Genomic DNA, 22,103 nt, shown 5'->3' with positions numbered 1-22,103 from the left:
AACAGTGAAAGATTAGAGTGACATTCCATAGAGGGATATTCCTCATTCCATAGATGAGTGTGCACGACATGCTCCCAATTTTTTAAAGCAATCGGTAATATTATTATACCTGCACTGGGCATTGGAATCAAAGGCTAAGACTCAAAGAGACATGGAATAGGCTCCAAGTACCCAAGAGGGCTCTAAACTTGTTTTCCACTACTTCTTAACCCCACCCACCAAAAACAAAATAAAAATACCCAGATAGCAAACTGCCCTTGAATCTTAGTTTCAAAAATCGTTGTGGTACGAGGGCCAGCTATTTCAGCCCCAAAGACTTCGGCTGGGTATGTGCAAGCCATTGGGCCCACAGTGACTGCAAAATCAGGCCCACAAGATATAACTGGTTGCTATATAACTTTGCTTTACTTAAATTTTTTTAAAAAAACAGAACTGCACATAAATCTATTCTGCAACCAGTGCAGGGAAAACCAAGATCAATATTTGCTAAATGAAAGACGATAAAAAAACACCCACCCTGGTTTGCTAAAATAGAGGCAAAAAGAAAAAGAAAAAAGGATAATTGCAGATAGCAGAAAACCCTGCATATTCTCCATCAATATTAATTGACAATGTCAATCCACACTGAAAATGTATAGAGTCAGGAGAAACAGCAAGCAAGCAGGGACAGTGTCACTTACCTCAGTAAATGTTGTGCAACGGAGCAGTGAGCCGAGAGGCAGCCGCCGTACATCTCAGTGGAAGCCCACTGCATGATGGTCTGGTGCATTCGGTACTGCACCGTGAGCATCTTCACAATATGGTCATCATATTTCTGAATCAGCCGTTCCATTAAACTGAGAGAAAGACCCTCTGTGGCAGCCCTGCACCGACAGAAAGAAAGCAATTAGCAAGGTCCTCCAAACAAAGAGAAAGAGCAAATTTATTAAGAAAATTGCAAAGAGAGCCACTGCCACCTTTATCACATGTGTGTGTGTCTCAGATATGTATAGAAAAATGTTATGACGGCTATTATAAATAACGGCTGTATTCCAATAAGTGAATACTCAAAAGCGCAGTTGGGGATTTCCCAGTGTTTGCTTGCACCTGCAGTTTTTTTGCCTCCACTACTCACAAAAAGCTGCATGTACAGCCGTCTGAATCTCAGCCAATTTGCTCCAAAATGCTCCAGATTCCCACACTTAAGACATGCTAAAGTCCTATTTAGAGATGTGTTAACCTAGGAATAATGGGAGGACTTCTTCCCCTAGCTCATAATGCCCAAATATCAGTAGACAGCAGTAAGGCAGGGCACTGCCATGCACCTGACCTGTGGTCTGTCACACTGCTGCTGCTTAGAGGGGATGGGTGAGGTGCAAATCATGGGCTGAGTCAATTCAGCCCTCCTGCTGGTGAGTTTGCACCACACGGATATTGTGGCTGCCTCCCCCTGCTGGTAAGCAGGAGTGATGTAACTGACTAGAGGTCAAATGAGAGGTGCTGCCCCACCAATACTGCCAAATACTATTCTGGAGTGTAGCCTTATACTGTAAGCACTCTAGACAGAAACTTTGCCACTTTTATCCTGGGCAATTTACATCCTGAAGCTCAGCAGATCTGGACTTGGCCAGTATTTAAATGGAAACTGTTCCATGGAGAAAAGACAGGACACAAATGTAAATAAATAGATTAAGTTGGTCAAATAAGACAAGACACCTATTTATTGCTGTATGATCTATTTGACAACAAGAGTTGATGGATTAGCCAGATTTCAAGAGCCCCAATCCAGTAGGTCTACTGGAAAAGCCTGTGAACACCAGAGTTTTCAATTCATTTTTAAACACAGCAGCTCCTCTTCCACTTTCTCCTGCCTAGGTCCCCAAACTGCTTTTAAACACTCTAGAATTTTAAAAAAGAACAGCTTGCCATTCAGCAACTGAAATGGTATGAAAATGGTGTTGATCCTGTGTGACAAAAATGGATGGGAAAAACCATTGGTGTCTGCATGGATCTGGTGCATGCAGCACCCTGGCAACTGCAGCCCCTGGGGTTTCTCCACACCTATATTAGAAAATGCCTTCCTAATCAGGTCCAAGAAATAATAAGCAAGCCTAGAGTCATCTTGCACAGTTAAAAACACTTTGTTTTAAGTCAGGCAGTAAATGCTCAGTCTAAAGTATCTTTTTTTAATGGACTCTCATAAAATGTCGGAGTGGCAATAAAGCTCACCATGGGCCTCCAATAAAACTCCTGTGTACACTAACACGGCCATTTCCAGTATATTGTGCAACCCACTACAGAGGCCAATAACAGGCTATATGGTGAATAAATAGAGAGATATTTCACCTTTTAATAAAATGTGGCATTATTTCACCACTAGTTATTGTCAATAACTGCTGATTTTGCAAAGATTAAGCAAGAAACAATTCTTTGATCTCCTCAAATGTCCGATGTCTGCAAGAGCAGAATAAACAATGGCTATGGACCAATGCACCCACATTGTCTGTCTAAGGAAGTTTGTCTGCCTAAGGAATGTGTCTAAGGAAGTGTGTCTAGCAAATGAGGCATTTTAAAGTGGTCCACAACGCCCTTGAAATTCAAAGCCAAGATTGTTCTCAACAATTATTTCTAATGTAGATTTTTAAAAAAGCAATTTCCTCAATGAGCTGGTAACAACAACATATCAAGGTTTTATCTAATTATGAAAGATAATCACAGACTGAGAGACAGGGGCAGGAGAGAATCTCCTGGGAAAATAACAAGGTTTCTTGTGTTTTCCCCAAGAGTGGTCCTGAATGATTATCCTGAAATGGTGCAAAAGTGTGTGGGTGGTGGAAAATAGACAAACAACCTTCAATACAACATTATCACAAACGGATGTCACAAGGCCAACTGATGAGATCAATTCTCAATTTTCAGCACCACTGAAGCAATGAATATATGCTTTGGAAACAAACGTGTCTCTTGGGTTGCAAGCAGTATTGCAACTAGCAATCAAAGCACTATTTTGACGGCATGAATTGCACACCACAATACTTCCATTGTGTTCTGCATGGTGGCTCTAGACATGGCCAGGTTAAGTCTAGGATGGACAGCTCCATGCAGAGTTCAAAGTGAAGCTAGGTTAGAATGTTGTTTAGGCAATAGATAAACCAGGGCTATGCATTAAAGAAAGCCACAGCTCCATCTGGGTGCTTGTGTGTCCCTCACCACACCTACTCACCCAATGGGTGAAGCTCTTCTGGTTATAGTAGCTTTGTCTGTTCCAGCAGCAATAAGACTCCAATGACGTGGGGCAGGAAAATGGGTTGTAGCCAACTAAGTTATACTCTGAGTAAGCCCACTGAAATGAATAGACCTAAGTGAGTCATGCCCATTATTTTCAGTGGGTGTACTTTGAGGAGGACTAGCATTGGATACAACACAGTGGTTTTGTTGGAGCTTCTGGCCTGGAGTCTTCATAGCTGGAGGGTGTCAGTGCTGCTTCCTCAGGCCAGAGAGGTGCTGGCAGAATGGCCTTTTCCTTTGCTAGATTTACTGGAGCAGTGGAGAGCACACAATTCCTTCTGACCCTCTGGTTCTTCCTCCAAGTTCATGGCGCCATCCCTTGAAGACGGGGAGTCAGACTCTGAGGTCATAGCACATTTTTTGCTGGTATGCTCAAGCCATGTTTGTAATGCTGAACTTCCAGACCAACTTCTGAGCCCCAGAGAAACCCCTCCAAAGCAGTTTCCTCTAGCTTTGGGAGCTTCCAAATTTTGATTAGAGACACTCAAAATGAGCTCCCATGAAAAGAACAGGCTATAAACAGCAATGAGTAACTTGTTTTGTGAAAGGAGGCCTAAAATATTGCCAGTGTTCCAGCAGAGGAAAAAGAAAACCACAAAAACACCAGTGCCTCTGCTGCTCTAGCGCCAGCCCCCTTGGAAGTTGAGAGAGCATCAAGAAAGGCCTGGGATGTAAAGTGAGGGGTTGCAGTGGGAGTGGGAAGCTGAGCAGAGGCAGCTTATGAAAGCTTCTCTTTTCCCCCAGCCCACATTTCAGGAGATCTCTGTGGATCCCCTGGGGGTTGCAGTGGGGAAGAAAAGAGAGAATTCACTTTTCGCAAACACCCATGTGCAAGAAGAGCACACCTCATGCTCTGGACTGATCAATCAATTACAAACTATACATCTTTAATGATGCCGGCAATGTCAATCAATAAAAGAGAAGCAAATGTATAGCTGTGTTTTAAAACATTACGATCAACTTTGTACTGTTTAATAGGTTGAATTAATAAAACTACCAGCATTATCCAACATGTAGGGGGTTATAAAAACCATACATCCCAAAACCACTACCCAAGAGATATTGAAGACTCTTGGATCTACAGGAAGCATGAAGAAGGCAGAAATAGTGAGTGCAAAGGCACAGGGGGAAATGACAAACAACCCACACCACTTTTAAAACATTTTATAAATTAATTTTTAAGTTTAAAATAAACTTTATGAATAACACATTAAGGCAACTAAATAGCCAATATGCAAAATTAGCGGTATACAGGGTATTCTGCATTAAATCTTCCTCCCACTCTGCTCCCAGTCATCCAAAGACCACTTCCCACACGGCATTTGCAAGTTTCATGTAAAAAATACACATTTGCCATTATATCTGAAGTGCAAAGAAATAAACTTTAAACCTACTTCAGATACTATGGGAGATGTATGTTTCCTCTGTGCAGGAAAATTACAATATATGAAGCAGGCCTAAAGCAGATGACAGCATGCTGTAAACCACGGCATTAAGTGACCATAAAACTCAGAGCCATTAAACACAACAAAACCAGAATGTTTCCTCAACCAAAAGTTTTCTGCCCACTATCCAGAGTTTCTTGGTTGCCTCTATGAAATAAGAGAAATCAAGATTAGAATGTCAGAGTCTTGATCACCAGCCTGGATAGTTCAGTGGATTAGAGTGTGGTGCTGATGATGCCAAGGTTGCAGGTTCGATCCTTGTATGGGACAGCTGCGTGTTCCAGCGGCTGGCCATTGTAGGGGGTTGAACTAGATGAATCTCAGGGTGCCTTCCAGCTCTGCAAGTCAAATGACTCCCCCATATAAAAGTACAGCAGTGAGTAACTTCCCAGCATACAAATAGGGGAGAGAAGAGCGTATGAAAAGCTGGCAGCATGGAAGTGGACATCATGGTGCACATCTTACATACATTCATCTTCATCCAGTGAAACCCCTGTTTGTAAGATACATTTGGACTAACTGCCTGGTTAGCTTGGAGATTTCAAGGGCCGCATTTGAACATCTGATACTTGCTCAACAAGCCCACATATGCTCAGCTTTGCACGCTCATAGAAATTGGGTCAGTACAGTTGAAGCACCAATGTAAGGGGTTTATATAAAAAAGTATTAGCTCTTGTGCCATCCCACTGATGGTAACAATGAGGTTGCAGAGGCAGATACAATCTGCCAGCCAGCCATGCTGAGGCCCAGGAGGGCAGTTGGCCATGACCTCACTCATATATTCTGTGCTGGAATCCTTGCCTAGGCAATGAGCGGTTGTGGAAAGGGAGGGGGTGTCTGTCTATGCTGAGTACAGCAGGAAAAGAAATGCATAAGAGACCCTAGAGCTTTCAGAAAATCATTAAATACAAGTCTGACTTGTCTTTTTCAAATTGGAGAAGGAATCTGGTGGCCTTATGCTAAAGGAAGAGAGACAGGAATCAATAAAAATCAAGAGCGCGCAGGAAATTGCATGCCACAAAGGAAGAGTTGCGTACCTTTTTGGTGAGGAGGGGAGAAAAGATCACTAGTTTCTGACCTGAAGAGAAATTATTTCTTGATCCCGCATGTTATGATGAGTTATCGTATAAGTTTCCTGGTAAGAAGCCCACAAACCACATATTCCCAACCAAGGCAGATTTTATTTGGTCAGAAGTTAACACTATTAATATAGAGCATTCTAGAAGGTGGGCAGATTTCCTGAACTGAGTATGTGATATTCTCACTGTATTTCGGGTAGAAAAGCCCTTCTTCAGGATAAAATAGTTTGCAAACTAAATGAATAGTCATGAGGTATAGCTGCCTTAAGCTGAAACTGCTAAAGCACACAGGAAATCAACCAACCCACAATGACAAAGGAAAATAAATTAATACAGTGAAAATGTGACATGGTTCTCCAGTATGAAGATGGTGCATGATCATTATCAGCAATATTTAAATAGCAGAGTATAATCAGCATGATACTGAATTAATGCAGATGATCTAGGAGTATAAAGTCTGAGGGGGAAAGATGAATGAAAATGAGAAGATTATAAGCATAGCTAGGACTAAATCATGTTGTAATAACAATATGCAACCCAGACTTCATTATCAATCTCCTACAAGAGAGCCCAATGTTTTGGACATTCCAAATTGAATTGCACCCATTTGCACAACCTTTTGTCACTAGCATACCACTAGTTTAGTACTTGGAAAAGCTGGTTAGCTCTGCCACCTATCATGTTCTGCACCTTACTGTAGTTCTCAAGGAATATACATCAGCAGGCAATAACTGCTCCCAATGATAGTTCAGCTTTGCTTACTGGCAAATTAAGGAAAGAAAAGCTATGTTTGCTTTCTTATGTCCAATGGCTACTCAACTGGTTACACATGCTTGCAGCCAAGTTTGTGCAAGGGTGACACAAAGCCCAAGTCAATGGCCCAGTGCAGATAATCACTGTCCTAAATCAGAGTTCAGGTGATTGGGGGGAAAGGACAATCCTGGGGCTCCCACACTCCCCCTCCTTTGCTTGAAAGGTAGAAAGTAACAGCTTCCACAATTCCACTTTGCAATTCCACTTTGCAATTTGTTCTTGTCCAAGTTAAAACAAATCAGGATCAAGCTGCAGTGTGATTCCCTCTAATGACCACCTGCCCCAACTGAGATGGTAGCAAACACTGGGGAGTGGCTTCTACAGTGGAATGGAGAATGTACACAGATTTCGTTGGAATGTGCCTAATCATCATAAATCACCTCTTCTCCATGTTTTGCAAGGGATTTGGAGCTCAGATGATGAGGGGACGGGGAGACACATTTGCTGCTGCTGTTGTCATTCCCCCCTGCCATCACCCAGCTGCACCACCCTCCATGCATGTGAGGGAAAAGGTCTGTAGCAGGAAGCGTTCTGTATTTTTGCAAACTCCCAGCATGATTTAGAACACATTTAGAACATGCAGGATTCTAAGCTATACCATGAGCGGTGGGACTGGGTGACAGGGATAACATCTGGATATGGCATTTGTTTCTCTCCAATTCTGCCCAGTGTTGAGCAGAACCTATATACACATTCTTCTCCAGCGCCATTCCAAAAAATTGCATTCCCATTTTATTATGTTATTATCCACATAAATAGCATGAAGATTTAAAGGTGACAACCAACAGTGGCAATCTACTAGAGAAACAGAGTTCCACACACACAAAACAGGAATTCCCCTTCCTCTCCTATTCCTTGCAATCCCCTGCATGCATGCCAAAATTTGCTCTAGAAAATTGGAAGATCTTGTCAATTTCTACATGCAAGTTTTAAAAAATGTCAGTCTTAAATTCATCCAGTCAGCATATAAATATGTCTGTTTCACTATGTCTATTCCATTTCTAATTTCTGTTCCAGTCATTTAACTCTGTTGTCTTGCTCAGTTTATCTCTCTCATTCTTTCTCACATATACACACACCATTCTCATCTTATGAGGACACTTTTTATTATTATTATTTTTATTAAAGCTTCATTTTATTCTAATTTGTTTTTATGATCATAAAACTGAAAAACAAATGTATTTAATATTGTAATTCTCATTTTCAAACAGATTTTGAAAACTTTTTATTGCATCAAGGTTTTATGATTCTCGCTGTCTCATCAGATTTTTGCTTATGTACCAGTTTGATACTGCGTATATTGTTTGATATTGTGTAATTTTTTCATTACTTCTTCATTCTCTCCTTCTTTGAGCTGTCTTTGCTTTTGATAAACCTTAAAAACAACAACATAAAAATACTTTGTTCTCATGCTTCTCTTCTACATCTGGCACCACAGGTATGCAAGATGCAAAGCATGCCATGTTACTTTCTGTCTATATATTTTAAATATCCAAATTTATCGCTTGTTTGTTCTTTGCAATCTCAAACATGTTGGACGGTATAGGAAACAGTGAGCTTCCCTGACAGAGACTAATTTTTAGCTATTTAAGAACATTTACTTTAATTATAACTTGTCTTTACATAGATTGAAAGTTATTCTTTTGTTCAGAGAACCAAAAAAATCCAGATGAAGAATGTACGAAGTGGTGCTTTTCTACAACTTACCTATGTAGGGAGATGGGAGAGGTTGTGGTCTGTGAGGAAACTGAGGCAGGAGAGTTGTCCTGGAAAGGAAAACTCGATGGAAGGGAGAGTGAGGCAAGGATATGGGAGTTGGCGAATGGAGTGAACAAAGGGAGACTCCTAACATTTATTTGTCCAGGATGGTGTGGGTGGTAGCTGATTGCTGACATCAGAAGTTGACAGGGATCCACCTTGAATCTGCTCATGCTCTTGAGCGCTAGTTTTGAGTATGAGAAATTGAGGTTAAAATTCCCACTCAATGATGAAGCTCACTACATAATCCAAGCAAAACAAATCCTCTCATCTATGCAAACTCATGCAACCCCTTCAGATACTTCACAAATGTTTTATCTGTGAGAACACACTGAATATTATTTTTATACTCAAGCGTGTTTTATATCCAGATAGATCATGCTTTGCTAACATTAAAATTTCTGTTTACTTTTTAACTAACTTTATACTGGAGATTGTGTTTTTCCAAAATTATGGACTCTGTCCCCAGCTCCCTACCCTTGATCCCATCCCCAATTCTCTAAACTCCACACACCTTCTAGCAGGCCACAAATTTCAGATAAAGCATTTCAAGGGCATGCTGATGGGCCACATGTTTAAAGAAGCTACTTACTTTTTCCAGTAGTTTATTTTGATTTTTTTAAATCCCTGACATTTTAGAACAGTGTTTCTTCTTTAAGTTAAAAAAAGGTGCTCCCAATTTATTGGCTTTTGCATTTAATTAGAAGAGTCATCTATCCAAGCTGTGTGTTAGCTAATCCAATAGAAACACCAGTCAACAGACATTGTTGTCCTTTGCAAACAAAACTTGATTAAAGCAGCTTTTAAGAGTACTTTTCTGTTAATAGCAAGGAGAACAAATAATTCCAATAATTTAAAACAGCAGCCATTAAATTTTCAAGACAAAACATTCTTTTTCTGAAAATCGTTTTCCACCCCTTTATACAATTATAATTTTATTCATTCTGGTAACAAAATGAACTGACAACTTTACAAGCTCACAGGTTCAAATGCTTCGTTTCTAAATGTGAAAAGGGTACTTGCTGTCCAAAATGGCTTGCGTGAACATATCTTTGGCCCTGAGGAACTCTGCAGCTGTCTGTACACCCTCCCTATTCCTATCAATGTGGGGCTTTTCTCACCTCGGGCCAGCAGAGAAGCCTGCCACACCCAGGCTTACCAACTGGGAGCTCTGCCTGGGCTTAACTACCAGGGTAGCTGGGACTGTATCATTCTGGATATGCTACAGCTGAAGGTTTGACATTTGCTCTCAGAGGTGGCAGCTGATGTGTGCCTGGCACAAGATCAGCTGGGAAGACTGGGAGGGGGGTCCCCAATTGCAGATGTGGCGAGAGAGAGGTGGGGCAATTCCAGTGAGGGGGTATATGACAAGGGCAATTGGTGGCTGTGCTGCATGCCGGCCCCCTCTCTACCAAGAGGAATTGGAGTCATGCTATCAGCCAGAACTCAGGCCTGCGGATGCTGCTATTTGAAGAGCAGGTTGGCTTTAATTAAGATCTCCCTCACCTATAATTAGATGGAGGTTGAGGAGGCCCACCTGGTTTGTATTACTAAGACCCAGACGGACGAGCAGAGTGAACTTTGTCCCAGTTGGCTGTGCCCACTTTAGGTACTTGGTGCAGCATCAAAGCAGGCTCAAGGGCAAGGGAGGGGCAGATGCTGCAGTCTATGGGAATTCTCTGTCCATATCCCCACACAAGAAGACAAAGAATGGAGAGAGTGACTTGGAGGGCTGCATTCTCCTTCTGGGACCTGAGGTTCCCCATGCTCCTCCAAGGAAAACATGTGTCGGGCTGCCAGAACAGCCTTGCCGTAAAATATGTAAATCGGGAACAGGCATGCAACTTGAAGGCAAATAACTTTATCGCTTCACAATCAGAGATAACAGACGCTCTCAGGCTATGAAAGTTGCAGAAGCTAGAAACCTCTCCCCACCTTCCCTTAATTAAGCATTTCTCTCTGTGCATTCTTCTGGCATGATTCAACTTTTCTTATCTGCTCTTTCTGTTTTTCAGCTCTCCTTTCTTGCACTGAAAAAGGGGTAGGGGGGAAGGGGCTGGAAGGGGCTGCAACGCAGATCCCTATCAGGGTCTGTGTCCACACTGTGCCTCTCCCCTTTGCCCCCACTCTCTGGCTCCAGAACTTCCCTGATGGTTCCCTCTGTGGATTGCTCTTCCGTGTCCCACCAGTCTGAGTCAGACTCAAAATCTCCCTCCTCCCCAGTGTCACTCCCTGGTGCTTCTCGGGCAACTGGCAGCCAACACTCCTCCTCGTCTAGCCAGTCCCTGACAACACGTCAATGATCCACCACCTCTTCACTGAACGCTGTGTAAATGAGAGAATCTGCTTACAATTTAAGAATGGCAGGGCTTTAATTTGACATGCTACTTATGGACAAGAATCAAGATGCTCAGTGCAGACTTTTATTCCAGGCATAACCATCTGCAATGCATCCTGTCAGAAGAGCAATTGGGTTACAGATCTAGGGTACCACTGATGCCTTGAACATTCATTGTGTTTAATACATTGAGCTCCTTGGGCATCATTTATTGTTAACTCTGCTTTGGAGATGTAAATCTGTAAACACTATTGATTAGAGCCATGTCCTCTCAAGCTCTGTTTTGGTTTAAATCTATTAAACCAAAAGGAAGAACAGGAAGCCCACTATCTCTAAATATTGCTGTGAAATGTAACAGCACGCTTTGGTCCCAACTCAGATATTAGTTTGTAAGAAAGCAGAATCTGAACCAGACAAATTATTTTACTGCCATGTTGTTTACAAGGAAATTTTACAAAACTCAAGTATCAAGAAATCTGTTTTCACTTTCCACGCTTTGAACAGCATAAATTTAAAAAAAAAAAAAGATTGAAGGGGAAATGTATAAAGATGTCCATCAACTTCACTGCTATTTTCTTTTTCTATGCTCTTGTCAATATTTCAGAACAGAGATATTTCTGCAAGAACTCAACAGCAGAACAGCTTGTAAAAACCTCATGACATGCATCTGAAAACAGATCCAAGGCCTCAGGATAAGGACAGGAACACTAAAGCTCAAAGCTAAAATTATTTACCTAAAAAATACATAGCATACAGGGTGGAAATCTTATTATGTGCTCATAATAAGATATGCAAAACTTGCTTACATCTGAATAACCTGTATACTTTATTGTAATAACAATCAGGAGTACAGACATTTCAATTGGGGTTTAGGCCTGGTTTTGGCACAGAAACTATTTTAGTATGATTACCTCTGTTGGGAGAGAGACAAGGGAAATGTGTCCCTGTTAATTCTCCTCAACCTCTCAGCGGCTTTTGATACTCTTGGCAATAGTATTCTTCCTGGTGTTTAGTAGAAACCAAAGAAGCACCACTCCCCACTGCATCATACACCCTTTACTTTCTGAGATTTCAACAACATGGCACACAATTGTCAAGCCCTTCTTCCCAAAACATGAGGGCTAGAATCTTTCTTACCTGTTAATCTCATTCTTAAACTGAGACACTGTCTTACATATTAGTTATAGCTAGGCTAAAATATTTGAACTCAGATTGTTTCATTAATCCACTGCACCTGACACTTTTTGTTAGTTTTCACCAGCTAAGCGTCTGGAAAGCATTTATTCGGAATTGCCAACATTGGAAGCTGCCTTATACAGAGACAGACCATTAGGTTCATCTATTCCAGGCTAGGAGGAGGGAGGTATTAGCATGGTTGGGGAAATCCCCAGATTCATAGAAGTATAACAAATCATAATGGGAAAAACAGCCCAGTGAAGACCAAGAATGCTCAACAGACACTAAATGCTGAATTATTAATTTTTTGGGGGGAGGGGGGGAATAGAAAAACTGAGATGCAATGGAGTAGAATCCTGACAGCAGCACTCCACACTGCTTTTTGTGGCAGTTTCCACAATGCATTTTAAAAAATTTCCTTTTCAAAGCATGTGACTGTTGCTCCACGGTAGGGGTAGCCAACATGGTGCCCTCCAGATGTTTCAGACTACAACCCCCATCAACCCCAGTCAACTTGGTCAGGGATGATAGGAATTATAGTTCAGAACACTATGCTGGCTACCCTCTTCTCCAGAGACACAATTTTAAAATATGGTCCGTCTACTCCTGTGTTCTGTTCCCCATAGTTGCCAGCTGTATTCTTCCAGAAAACTCACAACCAGGATAGATAAGTGATACCTCTTCCCTGTTTTTGCCCTCTCCCCACACCCAAAGCAACTTGGGAGGTTCACTAAACTAACAGCTATTGGAAGACCCTGTTCCTCAATTAATTTGCCCCATTCTCCTTTAAAACCATTTGTGAGACTAGCCACGCCACATTTGTCACAGTGAATTACATTAAGGTAATTATGCTTTACATGAAGAAGTACTTTTGTCTAGGATGTTAATCAGCAAGTTCGTTTTTAGCAAGCATACACATGTTGTAAGGTCTTTGTCCATTTCTCATATAGAAACTCTGTATCAACACTAGGCTTGAGAGAAATAAATTCTAAGCAAACCCAATGGGAATGTCTGAGTGACTATACCTTGCACATGCAGTGCACATATGAGTACACACAGATTCCTGGGGTGCCAATTGCAAACTAGACTTTTTAGTCATCAGTTGTGGCAGCTGCACACTCTGGAATTAACTCGAGTTTGCAATCCACAACAATTTGCACAAATGACATGTACTGCGGTTTCATAATTGCTACCACAGGGACTCCTGGCTTTTTCATTTCTGTCCAAATATTTTAAATAAACAGGATCTGTGACAATACCTCCACAGGAAGAATAAAAAGGAAAAGAATGAAAAGATGGAAGAAAAAAGCTCTTCACTACAGAGCCCCCCATTCTGGAGAGCTGTTCTCCTCAGAACTGAGAGAAGCCTTCCTTCTGGTCAGAGACCATTGTGCAACTGTCACACGTTGACAGCATGCACACAGCTAAAACCACTGATACCATGTCCCATTTCCTGGAAACACTGTCAACCAAGACTCAGAGGCGGAGGTGCCCTCTACAGACAGAAGACAGCAAAACTGTCTCTGCCTCTTCCAAATAAATAGTTGGCCCAGTTCAAGGAAAAGCACCCTGCAGGCCACAGAGAAGAACAGAGGCCTGACTCTGAGGCCAGGGACTTGACTCCTGGTTCAAGGAACCAGAATCTGACATTCCATATCATACCAGATGTCCAAGGATCTTCATTCCCCTTCCAAGTTCTTAGCAGAGAAGGCAGTGTGTGCATCTGGAGCACACAGTGTGTGACTCCTAGCCAGTGCTCTAAAATTCCTATGAGTATTCAGCTACAGGGCATGGCTTGGGTCCTCAACATGCATGCCTGGTCATTTAGGTGCTCAAATGTACATACCAGGCCACTGTCACCAACTTCTGTTTTACTCTCCCAGGTACTGCAGAACACACTTCCTTGATCTCCCTTCTTTTTGCCACTGCAGGATTACTTTGCTACACCCAAATAACGTGAATTGGTAGGGGACTGGTCAAAAAGTCAGCATAATAAAACAGCCCCAGGAGGGAACCAACTGGATCGAATCCAAGCAATCTGGAGAAGTGGCTGGAGGAAGGTTTCAGGGGAAGAAAGGCCTATTAGGATTCAAGGTTTCAAGGTTCAACAAAGATGACAAGGTTCCCATTGGAGATGGAGCTCATTTCTTCAAAAGGATTGCTTACATTTTCCCCACTATGAGCACTGGTTTCTCCCTAATCCTGATATGTTTTTGTTTTGTTTCAGTCTACACCATTATTTATTTGACATAATGTGTGTGTAAAGGTAAAGGTACCCCTGCCCGTACGGGCCAGTCTTGACAGAGTCTAGGGTTGTGCGCTCATCTCACTCTAGAGGCTGGGAGCCAGCGCTATCCACAGACACTTCCGGGTCACGTGGCCAGCGTGACAAAGCTGCTCTGGCGAACCGGCACCAGAGCAGCACACGGAAACGCCGTTTACCTTCCCACTATAAAGCGGTACCTATTTATCTACTTGCACTTAAGGGTGCTTTCGAACTGTTAGGTGGGCAGGAGCTGGGACCGAACGACGGGAGCTCACCCCGCCGCGGGGATTCGAACCGCCAACCATGCGATCGGCAAGTCCTAGGCGCTGAGGTTTTACCCACAGCGCCACCCGCGTCCCGGTAATGTGTGTGTACATTCAGTCAAAAGGCCCCAACAATTCCTGGGTGTCAAAGTTCTGATCTCTCCATTCTACCACTGAACATCTTTCCTATAATTCAATGGACTGCTCAGGTTCTACACAGGTGTTATGTTGATTTTGCAGTGAAATCACTACATAAGTGATGGGGTAGGGAAAGGTTAAGGGGCTCCTCAAAATGATGCTCTGCAAGGAACGATCTTCAGACATATGTCTCCAGTATTAGTTTCTATAGAAAAAGATCATCTAGTCTATAACACAGCATCTTTCAACTTGTCAGAAGACATAGTATTTTTTTGTCTAGTCCAGGCCCTTCTAAGTGCACAAGAGAACCCTGGTTTCATTTGGAACAGCTGCTCACAGATACAACAGATACAAAAAAATGCTTTTAAACTACCATCACTGCAAAGGTTTTCTATACATACCAGGATATCATAAATAATGCCTGTACCTAAAAGATTGAATTATATTACAGATATGAGATCCATAAAATGCATGTGCATAAAAAAACCTGACTAAAGATTTACATAGTAAGAGCAGCACACACAACAATGCACAATTTATAGGCTTCTTGCGTGCTAATTTCCTACTGGGAGTAGAAGGTAAAAAGCAGAGGAGAAATACATTCCTGTTAGTGGCTTAATGCCTCTCAGGGAGCAGGTCCATAAATAAGATGTATTTTTTTTCTAGCACAGCAGTAATTCCTAACAGAAAAACTCAAGCAAACCAGGCACGCACACACAGAGCCCTATATGAAAACTCAAAACCCAAAATTTATATATATATGAATAATATATGAAGAGGATCTCTAAAAATGTAGTGATCTGTCAATACTGTATCTTCCTGCTACAGTGCATGGAAACTAGCAGCTCACCATTTGGGTGATGGTGCCAGCTTATTCAGAATCCTGGCCAGTTCACTCTTTCTCAAAACAGGTTGTATGCAAGCTACTTCCCTAGGCTCTCCCTGCCTAAACTTCCGGTGCTCTTGGTCATTCCTCTACACCCGTAATTTTCAAATTTTGAGGAGGGAGAAATTAATTAATTCAACAGTTAACAGTTCCTGTGAGCCCAAAGCTCTCATCCTCAGCAGGCAACCTTCTCTGAGATGTGGGAATTCTGCTAAATCTCTGTATTGGGTATTATCACGCTGCAGAATTACACACCCACAGAGAAGGCTACCAGATACTTGCCTCCTTCTAATCAGAAGGCGCAGCTATCAATGAGGACAAATTATTATTATCCTTTCAGGTGTAACAGCAAAGTATGTCTATTATGACTGATAGGAAAAAATCTACCTTTGTGATCAGAGTCCATGGTTCTAACCACTCCTGCTTAAAAATGTTTTTCTGTTGATCTATTGGTACCAATGTCCTTAAATAACGACTGGGTAGGTTGGCCCAGCTATTAACAGCCCTACCTGCTGCACAGATAAACACAGGTAATGATGTCCAAACTGAAACACTTCCCCTCAACCCCCAGGTGAACATTTCCCCCAATGCTCCAAATAATTAATGGCCCCATTTTGGGAAATGTTCCTTACTTGTGAGAGATGATTGTGGGAGGCAGCTGCTTGTGATCTCCAGCCAGGACACACTTCCTGGCCTTCAGCAGAGGTATCCAGCAGCTTGCTTCAAATGCCTGGGCACATTCATCAATTACCACCAGATCAAAGTGGTTCTCAGGAAGTAGCTTCAGAGGACCATCAGAAGAGGCTCCTAGTTAACAAGAGAAAATGTTAAAGTTATGCACCATAGCAAAAAATGGAGTAAAGACGTGTTGGCCTTGACATGCTGGATACCTGCATCTTTTCAAAGTATCACAAGCCTCCACATTATGTTGTCCTCAGCAGTGTGCTGTGACAGGCAACAGAGGATCCATCTCTCAGTCCAATTTCCTGTTTACCAAAACACTTCTCCTAATGAACAAGCACTATTGGCTATTTCTGTGGAAAAGTTCACCCATCCCTGCAGGTGAGGCAGAAGGAATGCTTGCCAGGTGCTTGTATGTCTGTGTGAGTGGGTGTAGTGGGAGAAATTTTGGAAACACTAGGTGGCTTTTAAAAGGAACAGGCTGATTCATCTCTGAAAGAAGGGATGTTGTGCTCAAACATGCGTAAATGTTAGTACCTCTGACTGCAGGGAGCCCTGAGCCCAAATATGCCCCTTTGATAAGCTTGGCATGATCCCAACACCCTTGGCTACTGCTTCTGCTGTGTAGGCAATGTGCCCTCTCCTTGGCCACAAAAAACCTGAGCAGTACACTTGCCAAGCCCTGAGTGTGACGCCATTCATCCTTGCCCTGATAAATGTCTCAAGTTTAGCTGACAACTCTTGCTCTTGAAGCAACAGCCTCCAAGGGATCACATTTGTAGTATCTTCTTTCAAATAGTAAATTGGAAAAAAAATGCCAAAGTCCAATACACCCTAAGATGGCCCATATTAGGAGACCTAACTCACCCAAAGAGTAGATGGCAATGCAGATCTATTCCTAGATTATGCCACTTGGATTTCAGAAGGGATAATCAAATGACTAAACACTCCTGCATTTAGGAATGAACAAACCCACCCACCTTCCTGGCACAACTAGACGTCAGGGAGGAAGATACTAGCCTAGCCTTCTTCCAGGTGTGCTAGGTTTGAATACACTCTAGTATTCTGCTTGTCTAGAACACTCAGTGGTGAGAGATTTAAAGTACTATTTCAGCCTTCCAATCAAAAGGGAAACATTATTTTAAACAACAAATTGATTTTAATATGGCACTTGTGTTGTACTCATAAATAATCTTTGCATATGTTTGTAACATTTAATATGCAATCTTTTTCACTCGGGTTATTTGCAAGCTTCCCTGGTAAATATACCATGGGGATCGCCAACAGGAGCAATTTGTCTGGTCCCTGATCCAAGAAGCCACATTAAGTACATACTTTAAAACACAATTCACGGCTTTCTCAGCTCCAAAGGCTTGATTAGTTATATAAATAATGCATGTTCCCTTCCCTCATTAGCCGGCATTAAGTAAAAGATGTTCTGTAAAACATGAATGACAGAGTTGTGTGTGCGGTACATGTGCGCACAGCATTGATTAGTTATACAAACCATCCAACTGCAAAGCAGAACTGCACAGAAGAAAAAGGCAAATCATCTAGCAAGACGCAATTCTGTATACTGAACATACCTTTACACATATTGGGTTGAGAATCAATTCAAAGATGCACTGGGCAATCTTTGGAGTTCATGATAAAGCACAAGAATGCAGTGGAGTGTAGAGCAGCCTAAATCTGTAGCTGCCAATAATCTGATTTAGCTATTCTTCAAGGCAAAAAAACCCACCCAAGCAAACCAGGAAAGTTCCTCTAACCTGTGTTTGTTGCCAGAATAACATTTGCTTTCGTCAGTATTTCAGTCATAGCAGCTTCCTCTCGTTCTTTCAGTTCTTTTCTCAGTGTTTTAATCTCATTTAGAAAATGGCTCCTTTCTCCTTTGTCTTGGGCTTTTCTGCTTTTCACCTGTATAAAGGGGAAGAAGAAGAGGAAAACAATTTCCCCATACTACAATGTAGCTTATGGCCCAGTGTGTCACTGTACACAATGTTTGGCAACTAAGATAATAGTTAATGAAACAAAATCTTCCTCATTAAAATGCAGCATACTACAATTCAATATCAAGCTGCTCTCTTTTCAGCCCTTATGCCTATACTGACAAAATGTAAATCATCATGAGAAAGGGAAATATAGTTTGTTGATAGTATATTGGGGTGGTGAATTCAATATGAATTATTTAATGGAGGTACTGTTGATGAATGGTGCTTTTTTCTGGTAGTAGCAACAATAATTCCCCTTCCCCAACATAACAAAGCTTTTCATCTATGTGAGGATCCAGCTGGGATTCATTAATCCCTGAAAATATGCAGACAAGCCCTAGGGTTTATTTAATTGGTTAGTGATAACTACTATTCTAACAGAAGTCTCAAACACCCCTTTGCTCCAGATTTTGCAAGCTGAGGACATACTAATTAAAATACACTGCAACTTTCAGCACCTGCAACACTTTCTAATTGTGCATGTCTTTTAAAACAAAACATTACACACAATGTGACCAGTAGGTAGCATTACTTTGTTGTTACCCATGTGGTCATCCTAATGTGGTTTGTCACATCTAAGCAGCATATTGTACAATACAAGACTTCCCAACAGCAATAAATCTCTCACAATATAAATAATCTCGTGATTTGGCTCAGCTGCATATTCAAAGTCACAGGTGTAAATTGGCAGCAAAGCAAGATGGAGGCAAAGTTTCTATATTTCTTCTCATCTTAGCTTTGTTTGGCACGCCTTCATCTCAAGGCAACCCCATTATGCCGTCTAGCTTGCATTGGATGAAAACCTCAGTTCGAAGAGGGACACCTTTCTAACTCTGATCAGGCACCAAATGTATGAGGTAAACTAGGCAACCTACCTAAACTCCTGTTGATATAGATAACCATGAGGTAACCCCTACAGCATTTGTCTGGGAGATGAGATATATAATTTTCAGCATAGATGGGCACAATCAATTCATTTTCAGAGGCGCATGAGAGACTTACCATTTATAAGAGACGGCAGCAGTAGGTTCTCTGCTTTCTTTTCTTCAACACCACCACCACTTAGTCTCAACTACCACCCGCATCCTGGTGGCGTTCCAATGTCTTGCAGAAATGGCCCACTGATGTCACGATGTAATGTCACCACTCCCCAAGGCATGGCTGGGGCACAGGTAGCTGCTCCCCGCAGTGGCCAGTTGGGGAACAATCTTCTTTTCCCCCCACCAGCAATGCCACTGGTGACGATGCTGCCATGATGTGGCAGTGCTCCCATTGGGCCACTCTGTGGGACATGGGAATGTCGCCAGGTTGCCAATGAAGTTCTGCCACTGAAGCAAAGCCATTTTGGTTGAAAGAAAAGAAGGTGAAAACCCTCTGCCGACTACTCTTATAAATGGAAAGTCACCCTTGTCCTCCTCTGAAAATTAATTTATTTTGCCCTCCCTTCCTGCATTATTTGCTGAACATCCTATACCCCCTTTTCTGGGGACTGGATGGCCCCGTGAAAGTTGGGGGTGGTGGTACTAGCACAACTCTCCTTCTGCTCATGGAGAAATTAGGCTCTAAACCAAGAAACCTTGTGCTCACCACCAGCCAGCCACCAGAGTTCTCCAGGGGCATGGTGTGAACTAATAATCAACTTCATGCTTAGTGCAGGAATGCACAACATGCACTCTGCAGCCAAGTTATTCTTGGCCAAGAGATTGCTGTCAAAATGGCCTGAATCACATCCTTTATTAAACACAAAGTTTCTAGTCCTGGAAAGGATAAAAGGGGGTAAATAAAACATAAACAAATATCTAGAAACAACTTCATTTTTTTTATGGCCTTACAATTAAAATCATATACATACCAACTCAGAAGCTTCATTCAGCTGAATGAAACTTGCTCCCAGCTAATTTAATTTAGGATTGCAGCATTAATATCAGTTCTTGTTCAAAAGGGGCAACTATTGGTGCAGGATTTTTTAAACTACAAGATATTCCAGACTTAAATATGTAAGAATATGAAATCTTCTGAATTAATACAAGTTGCCCCTTCCCCACTGGCTTTGTCTCAAGTCCTCACAAATAATCTTGTGACATAATAATAAAATTGCTAGCCTTTATTACTGTGATACTGCTACCCTTCTGGGCCAGCGCAATAAAGTGGCTAGAAAGTTGGGGCTGGATATAGAAGGCCCAGGTTCACTCTCCTGCCCAGCCACGGAGGTCACTGGGTGGTGTTAAATGAGTCTTTCAGCCTATGCTATTGCCTGCGTGTCTCATTTGTTGCCTCCTTCAAAATGCTATATCAAACATGCCTAAAAAGTCTTAAGGCACCAAACCTGGGGGGGGGGCATGTTTAGAAATCAAGAAATATCCCATATAATAGAAAGTCTTTCATACTCCTGTGCTAGGAGATGATCCAAAAAATAATAATAATCTTACCTATTCTGGATATTTTATTTTCTTGGGACACAACAAAATAAAATAAGAAATAATGAAATAAAGTAAGAAAGTAAAAAGTGAAGCAACTGCAATATACAAAACCTATAAAGTTGCTGAACCCTTTCCATGATTGCTGGCTGTGGAGACACAGGAGAGATAGGCAAGCTACTTTCCATTGCAATTTGCTTTGGGAGGGGACTAATTTCTCAAAACAATTACACTCTCCTGGATTCCTCCAAATAGGGAACAACTTCTGAGCTGTTTTATTGCTCCGGCAATTAAAGCTTATTATAAAGAGAAATCTGAAAATGCTGAAAGAGGCAAACTCTGTAGCTTTCACTAAAGGAGAACATTTAGCTCCCAGCATATTATTACAGTACAAGTAGAAACTGCAACGAGATGTTGCAGTATATATTCATCTCCTAACAGGGGTGTTCTTGTCCAATGTGCCTTCCTCCAGGATATCATAAGATGTTAGGGACTAAAAAAGCTAATTCATTCTACTGCTTTAGTTTTCTCTTCCAACTGACACAACATTCTGCAATGCCTGGTGTCCACTGAACATACTGAGCCCTCATTAGGATTTTGGTGGTTGCAGTAGTTTTAATTTTACTTCTCCAAAACTTGGGATTTTCCCTCCCACAAGCATGCCGATACCTCCCTCTTGTCTCTCAGTGGGTCCATTTTGGTTCTGTTCTGATCGGCATGAGGGCACTGAGACTTCATTATTGAGAGAGGTTGATGACTATTACTGTATACCCTAACCTTCCCATGAGAGGTGCTTAAGGTGATGTACAGCCACCAGCACCACAATTATATCCTCACAACAGCTGTGTGAAATAGGCACAGTCGAGAGTGAATAACTCAAGGTCACCAGTGACCTTCATGGATGCTGGTGTCTTCCTCCTCCTAGTATACCACTCTGGCTCTCAGTGCAGTGTGGGGTATTACACAAATAAATTGCAGTTAACAGCTGAGTTGTCTGTTATCCTCTAGTTTAAATAGTCGGCCGCTGTAGTTTAAGGGAAGATTGTACATCAGAACACCACTGCTCCAGAGAACACAATGGATAGCTCTCATCTCTGAACATGCCAGAAAACATTCTCATCTCAGTTTGCCTGTTAGGTGTGTTTTTTTTAGTTTCGACGAGGCAAACATAATTCACAAACAGGCAGCTCTCCTACAGAGCAGTAGAGAAAGTGAAGGCAGCATTTATGTACCTAGACACTGGTGGCCAAGAGGCTACTTTTTGTAACACCAACCTCCCCCCACACCCACCCAGTAAATAACCTTGCGGTATGTAGACTTCTAAACCTCTTGCGGCCATGGACTATTGGAGAATGTAGTGTGACCAGCAGCCTGCATTGGGTTTGGGAAGTCAAAACTGAGCATATGTTCCTTGCCTTATTTCTTGATATACAAAAGAAAAAGAGAGGGGGGTAGATTTGACTTCAAAGGATGGACTCTGTCTAGTTAGTATTCACACCTGCATTTGATTCAATTAATCTATGCATCCAGTCGGTGTGTGTGTTTTTTGCTACCCATGGCAAACATTTTGTTCTGGCCCCCACCA

General features: G+C 41.9%; 1 protein-coding gene across 1 annotated transcript in view; it reads right to left on the bottom strand.

Moving 5' to 3' along the window:
• IGHMBP2 (immunoglobulin mu DNA binding protein 2) overlaps window positions 1–22,103 on the bottom strand; it is a 61,860-nt gene that overhangs the window by 23,740 nt on the left and 16,017 nt on the right. The window contains exons 7-9 of the mRNA XM_081919197.1: window positions 17,880–18,027; window positions 16,062–16,236; window positions 681–863 (exon numbers count right to left, since the gene is read on the bottom strand). Of these exons, the coding sequence (XP_081775323.1) occupies window positions 681–863; window positions 16,062–16,236; window positions 17,880–18,027 (506 nt within the window). The remainder of the gene's footprint in view (window positions 1–680; window positions 864–16,061; window positions 16,237–17,879; window positions 18,028–22,103) is intronic.

Source organism: Podarcis melisellensis (assembly GCF_964234715.1).
Source record: "Podarcis melisellensis genome assembly, chromosome: 1".
Taxonomy (NCBI): domain Eukaryota; kingdom Metazoa; phylum Chordata; class Lepidosauria; order Squamata; family Lacertidae; genus Podarcis; species Podarcis melisellensis.
The sequence above is the reverse complement of the archived record's forward strand: the minus strand, read 5'-3'. Positions and strand labels throughout refer to the sequence as shown.